The following is a 7,054-nucleotide window of genomic DNA, read 5'->3' on the forward strand; positions in this document are numbered from 1 at the left end:
TTTCCCTCTTGCCAAATATTCGCATCACAAACTTTGGGGCAAGTTTTGTCGTGGTTCTGCAGGACCTGTCGTGGTGGTGTCTCCATGATTACTGGAATACAAACAAGCAGTGAGCTTGCTTTAGCGTGCTGTCATGTGAAACAAAGCAAATGGGTTCATGTCCTGACCTCTCTCATGCCATTGATGGTGGCTGCGGACAGAAAAAGCAGAACGCTGAGCTCTGGAGTGAGCTAGCAATCATGGTATGGTTTAGGGTTCTTTGCTAGAGTGATCTGCAGTAGACCAAGCCTTCCTGCTTTTTCTGTGAATTGCTCAGACTCCTGAGCACTGTAGTCATCTATAGGTCATTCTAAAATAAATTTCTAGCCTTTTTGTGCATGTATTTTCTTAGAAGTTTAAGACTCTTGAACAATTAAATAATCTAATTAAAAGATTGTTGGCTTGCAGCTGTAGAAGGGAAGTGTGTGGCCATGACCTACAAAAGCAGCATTTTCTGGTCTAATGGATTGTTCCTAGGTTAAGGCTCCACAGTGCTCGACCACATACCTGAAACTTCAGTGCCACTTGTTTCTGTCACGCTCTGACAAATTTCCCGCCTGAGAAGTAGTTCCTGGAATGGCTTAGACACTTCCTCTTAGCCAAAACTCAATGAATCACCTTGAACGCTTTTTGTCATCCAGCACATTTGCTTATTGAGACCCAGGGTACTCAACCATCTTTTTGAAGCCATTGGGAAAGCCCGTGTTTCAATATAATCCAGCAAAATGCAGATAAATCCTTCCTGTCCTGTACAGAAGAGGCTTTATAATTTGGGGAGAGAGTTTAAACCAGAGCTCTCCGCTAGACAAGAGCGTTCTCTCCCAGGAGTAAACTGTATCATTTTAATTGAAGCTTGAGGAAAAAGAGAAAATGTTTTGGTTTTTAAATGTGCAAGAGTCACATAGATACTATAACAATGGGGCTTACACAGGTGAAGAGTTTTATTTCTATTTGTGCTCCTAAGTCACTGTTTGATCTGTGGCAGATCACTTCATCACTCTTGCCTCATCTTCTTACCTGTAGAAAGGAATAATAGGGGTACACTCGGCTGGTACAGGTTTGCAGAAGATGGATTGGTTTTATTTCTGTGAAGTGGTTTGAGATCTTTCAAAGAAAAATGCCTCTCTAGTCCTAGTTGTTACCTTTGTTTGAAACATTGCGTAAATGTGCTGTGTCACCGTCGGAATCCAGAATCATTCGTATTTATCTTTACAGTATTGAGAATGTAGCAACTCCAAGAGGACATCTAAAAGTGGCAGGTTTCATGGGGTTGGTAGCATGTTAAAAACATACGAATGCTAGGATTAATAGGCAGTGATTGCTTTGAAATGTTTTTAATGTCTCTAGGCCAGCCACTTTCCCTCTTTCAGACTAAGGGAGGAGAGACTTGCACATGTGCTGTATCCACATGAGCACAAATTAAAGGTGAGCTCTCTATCTGCTGTTAACATGGAGTTCCCATTCTGATGGAAGTTTGGGAAAAGAGAAACATTTTTCCACTCCTTTTGTCATCATTAGGTCTGACTGTGTGATTTCTGGGCTTTGTGCTTGCTTTAGGACTGTGTTTTCAAGCTGGAAGCCAGAGGGCTGCTTTTAATGGAGCTAAGAGAAACACATCATTTGTCATTACGCTTAAAACCACTGTAGACAGAATCTGTGCTTCCTGTTGAAAATGTGTAAGGGTTCACAAATCAAGAAAGGCTGAAGACTCCATTTCTAAGAAATTGGTGCTCAGCCAGCAAAGCTGAGCAGCAAATGGCATGGTCTTTTCTCCAAGCATGGATTTGGTTTCCTTGTTTTGTTTCGTTTCAGCTGGTGTGAAGTTCAGAGTCCTTGAGCAGCAGGATGGAAAACCTCTTCGACTCCTTATGCAGGTAAGCCACTTGTGCCCTCTGTGACATTTTCTGCTGCAGGCTTCCCCTCAGACTGACCCCAAGGTCCTCCTCTCTTCTGTGGCAGTTCTGAAACTGGTCCCACTGAAAGGCCCCACTTAAAAAATTTCAACTGTAAAATGCTGAAACAAGGGAAATACATTTTACCTTGCAATGACTGGCTGCTGCTTTCTGTGCTTTTTAATACCCTGCTTGAGTCCTCTGTTTAGAGAAAATGCAGTGTCCTGTATGGTGCAAAATGAAATGTGACAGATATGAGAAACATGGAACTCTGTTACTTCCAGAATTGAGACTTTATGTCATTATCACCTCCCTTCCTGGCTCTATGCAGTTTCACCTTAGTAATTGCTGAACACTGAGAGAAGCAAAAGAAGGTAGCTAAACCATCCAGAGTGAAGGACCAGGAAGAGGTCTTCCCCTCCAGACATGTAGAAAAACCATAGCTGCTCCATGATGCCAGCAGGATGAGTGCGTTGGCGAGACGAGAGGGAAGGGCCTCCTGTTATTCTCCTGAGTCGCTCTGGCAAGGTGTATAAGAAAAGCTTACCTGTGCTTTTGTAACCTCGCATTTCCATGCTCTGTCGTCAGAGATACTAAAGGAATTTTTTTTCTAAAAAGAAATGATGTGATGGTAGCAGTGAAGTTCTCATTACACTTTCAGGAGTGATTGTGAAACTTCCATTTCCTGACTTTGCGGGAGTACCGCCATATCACAGGGTCACTTTTCTTGCTCTTTGCATCCTAGGAGGAGAGTCTGCAAGTAGCATATAGAAATTATAAAAAACACTTGGATGCTTGAGGAGTGTGTGGGAAGGAATTAACTTGGCTTCTCAGTTATTTTGCTTTTTCCATCACTGCTCCAACCCCAGCCCTATTTCAGCAGAGGTCAGATTAGCATGGAACCAGCACACCAGCTAGCCGTAATTCAGAAGGGAATCCCTTCAACAGATGTCTTCTAGGGCAAAACTAGCATTTCCAAAGCATGCTGTCTTCCCACTTCCTGTCTTTCGGTAGCGTAGTGGCATAAGAACCAAAATCTGTCATTCTATGTGGCCAGAAGACTCCATAGAAAGGAAATCAGACACCAAAGATGAGGCACAGGAGCTGCTGAGCAGAGAATTCAGCATCAGTGTGTTTGTGAGATGAGGAGGATAGCTTCTCCAGAGGAAAAAGATCATGACTTGGAGAGCAGAGGCAGTGAGTCATATGAATATGATGAATTTTCCTTGGACCACTGCAGAAAGATCCTTTTTGCTATCTAGAATATAGCATAAGTCATCATATCAAGAGGTGCAAGTGCTTTAGTGGGTGTCTCTCTTGGCCTTCTGTTCAAATAATAATGAGCAGAGAGTCAGTAAAGGCACTTTTTTGCTCTCTTTGTGCTGGTGGAAATGAGAAATGGGCTTGTGTCAAAAATCGTGCTGAATAAACCGCTTTCTGATAGGTCTTTTGAGAGGACAATCTCAAAAGCCTATTTTTAAGTGACATGCTAAAATTCTTATTTGTGGTACATGATCATGTTCCTTTCTAGAAATGTCACAGTGGTTTTGTCCCCTCCCCATGTGGTAGCCCACCGGAGCCATGCTTGATGGAAGTAAAGCTGTATGCATGTAACTATGCCCAAAATAAATTAACCTATAGGTGACTGATACATTCACAGCTATCCTTTGGGGTGCTGGTAATGGATTAAAATCAATAATGGTGGTTTTGAGCATTCACATTCAGCTTGTGGTTCAGCCCAGTGATTGTTTTTTATTTTTAAGATAGTGTCACTGGAGTGCAAAGTCCAGACACAGGCGGGGGATGATATTTCCATTCCAAATGCTACTTAATCTTCTCCAGGAAGGCTTACATAGTTCAATATTTTCATTAGTGTTTAAAATCATTTGTTTTGGTGCACAAGAAGAAATATTTCTGGCAGTGTGGCTCAGCTAAACTGATAGCCCAGTGAGGAGACACGGTGAGTTTGATTCATCTGTGTATCCCTTCTGCTAGAAGTGTCATCTTCCACAGCAATTGCTTGGGAAAGGGTTAAGCAAAAGAGTAAGGGAAAAGGGAATGGCTCCATTATGAAACAAAGGATGTATATTTTATCAGGGTATATTATAGCTTTGGACTAGAGGAATTGCATAAAAGGAACTCTTATTGCCACTTCCCTAATAAACGGTTGGTTTTGTTTTGCTTGTTTGATTCCATTTATAATAGGAGAGGCAGGTGCATATATTGCACTGGGCATAAAACCATCCCGTGTTATTTCTCAGTAGGCAAGTGTTACCGCTCGGTATCACCACTCTGCCTAGGGATGATTTTCAACAAGAAATGTGGCCAAACCTTCCAGCCTACGTGAGTAATCGTCAAAGGAACACACACTGTGTATCTCCCTTGTATAGCAGCAGTTCCTATCCTCCCCCAGCATGTTTTCACTTAAAACATACTGGTTTGCCTACAGCTGAGGAAAGAGGCAGAAATAGTTACTCAGGTTTTACTGTTGTTTGTTTTGGGGCAAGTTTCTTTGTTGGTTTTTTTTCCTTTTTTTTTCTTCTTTTTAGCTATCTGTCTATGACTACAATGCGATGAGGTTGGTGACAGTCATGCAGAATGTCCCATAAATGCTGTTGTCGATCCTTGGCCTTTAGGCTGTAGAATGTGTTTGAAATATGAGCTGCCTGAGTTTGGAGTAGACATACCTGAGGTGGCGCGAGCTCCGCTCTTCTGTTTTGGGTAGAAATGTTCGTTTTGATAGCATTCAGAACTAGCTTCCTGTGAGTCTGTGTGGGACCCATTTAATGTCCGCTAATGAGGCAGTGTCCCACAGCTGGACCGCGCTGGGTCTGGCTGTTCTTTGGCTTCCCTCGGCCTGTGTGAGCTGCTGCCCTGGCCTTTTTCCTAAACTTCATAGGGATGCTTCTGTGTACAGGCACCTTCTTCTGCTTCAGTAATGTTGTACTTTGGAACTAATTTGACAAAGATCTCCAAGATTAATTCTAACGAACTCTTTGCTTAATCCTCCTTTCCCAGAGCTCCATCTTTAGGCACTCTTGAGTTCATCTTCCCCAGCTCCATGAGCACCAGACAGCTGAAGCAAACTGGTGCTTCAGGCAAACTCCCAGAAAACTGGTTGCTGTTCAGTGGACAAAAGAAATATTCAGCTTTGCACAAAGTAGCGACTGTCTACGCGGTTTTTGCCGTCTCTCTCTCCTCTTTGTGGCTGTATTTTCTACTGTGAATTACAGTCTCCTTTCACACAGCTGCTTGGTTGGTTTCAGCATAGCTGGACCCTTTCACTAGAGGAGGTTGTCCTTCCATTTCTCCCCACTGCCCAAGCTTCCTCTAGCTCTGTAAGCCTCCACACCTAGGCATCTCTCATGCTCTGTTTTCTGAGACCCACCATTTCTGTGTAATCTGTTTACTCTTTTGGAGACAATCTATTGCTGTGCATCCTTTTCATGCATCAGATCTTGGCCAAACTGGATCAAATCTCTGGACTTCACCTATCTCTCTACCCTGAAATGCTTCACTGGAATGAGATTTTTCCAAGGTCTAATGTGCTTCTGTCGCCCTTTGTCCAGCTGGCACGTCTGTCTGCCTTCCCCAGCTTCAAAAGGTCAATACAGCCATTTTGTGACCATAATCAGAGGCTTTTGTAGGCAGAGACTCCAGGCGTGGTCATTCTTGGGATGGTGATTGAAATCAGACTTAAAAAGATGAACTCAGCCAAGGAGACTTCATTTGAAATGGTAATGAGCAGCCCTGCGTGGCACTGTGTGGTATGCATCCTGTTCTGCTAGGACTCGATTCCACTGGGTGGATATCAGGTGATAGCAGGTTTAGCTTAAAGCATAGCTGTGGGCTGAGGGCTTAGCACGTTAAAGCAGCAGGCTCATAAAAGATATGGCTTAACTGACATATTATAGAGGAGTTCCTAAGAGCCACAGAGCACCAGCAATGGAGTATTACTGTCTGCGGTGGGAGGTCCCCATCTCTCCAGCCACTGCAACCTCCTAATGCAACCAGGCGACAGTTCCACGCCCTTGTGTAATGAGCAACACTCTCAAATCCTGACGGTGCTTGCGTCTGCTTTTCTGCTTGAAAATTATTCTAATAATACTCCTTGCCAAGCTCGATTTGTTAATGTTTTGGGATGTTGTAGGAGGCTAAACAGCTGTAGCTAGCCAGAGAGGGATTCTTACGCTTTGTGAGTAGCAGTATGGATGTTTTAATAGAGGCTAGCGCTATGCAAAAGTTGCACTTGCCCTCCTCAGCTGCCTGTGCTTCTTACTACAACACATTTTCATTGCTGCTATCCCTCTTTCTCCTCCTCATAGATCAACCCTCTATCATATGGCAGTGTGGTACAGATATACAGGCTGCCAACCTACAGCTGTTACCCTAAGGATTCCTGGACATCTCTCTGCAAGAAGCTGTTCCTTGGAGAGCTAATCTACCCTTGGAAACACAAAGGAGAGAAGCAGGACTAAAGACAGCAAAACAGCTTGAGAGACTTGGTCAGAAAAACATATTGAATCCTAATGCTTTTGGACCAAAGGCATCTTGGAGCCAGCAACTGCTAGATCCCTTTAATTAGATTTTCGTAACATGGGAGGGGCTGAATTTTTAAAGGCAAGTATTTTTAAACATTATTTTTCAACTTTCCTCTTCCCCTACACTGTGTTTATGTGATATTCTAATGATTATTTTTGAAGAAAAGTTTAAACCCATCAGTGCCTCGTGAAACCAGCATTTAGTGTAATCGAGGAAGTATCTCCCAAATGATTTGATGCCACACCAGAGGAGTTGTTAAGCATAGAAACAGCAGGGCTGAAGGCCCAGAAGCACAGGCTGCTCTATGTTTGTGCGTATATAGTCTCATCTACCTTTTTTCAAAAGCAGATAGTGTTTTGGGGAGAGCTGAGCCCTGAGCTGACACCAGAACTGAAGTGCAGAGCAGGCAGCCTCAGACCCCAGACTCCGGTTTATGTGGCAGCGAGCCGTGGTAGCTGAGAGCTCTGGGCTCTGCCAAGGCTCAGGACTTCTTCGCTTAGTCGCAGCGTAAGGCAAACGCAGCTTTGCTGAGTCCAGCTTGGCTGGTGGGTCTGCCAGAGGACTGCAGAAGCCCCACTCAA

General features: G+C 43.7%; 1 protein-coding gene across 1 annotated transcript in view; it reads left to right on the forward strand.

The window, feature by feature from the left end:
* PIGQ (phosphatidylinositol glycan anchor biosynthesis, class Q) overlaps positions 1-6,572 on the forward strand; it is a 28,166-nt gene extending 21,594 nt beyond the window's left edge. The window contains 2 exon segments of the mRNA XM_009702998.1: positions 1,852-1,913; positions 6,257-6,572. Coding sequence (XP_009701300.1) covers positions 1,852-1,913; positions 6,257-6,409 — 215 coding nt within the window. The 3' untranslated portion in view covers positions 6,410-6,572.
* Positions 6,573-7,054: the final 482 nt, after the last annotated feature.

This window comes from Cariama cristata, unplaced genomic scaffold (assembly GCF_000690535.1).
Source record: "Cariama cristata isolate BGI_N322 unplaced genomic scaffold, ASM69053v1 scaffold16506, whole genome shotgun sequence".
Lineage (NCBI taxonomy): Eukaryota > Metazoa > Chordata > Aves > Cariamiformes > Cariamidae > Cariama > Cariama cristata.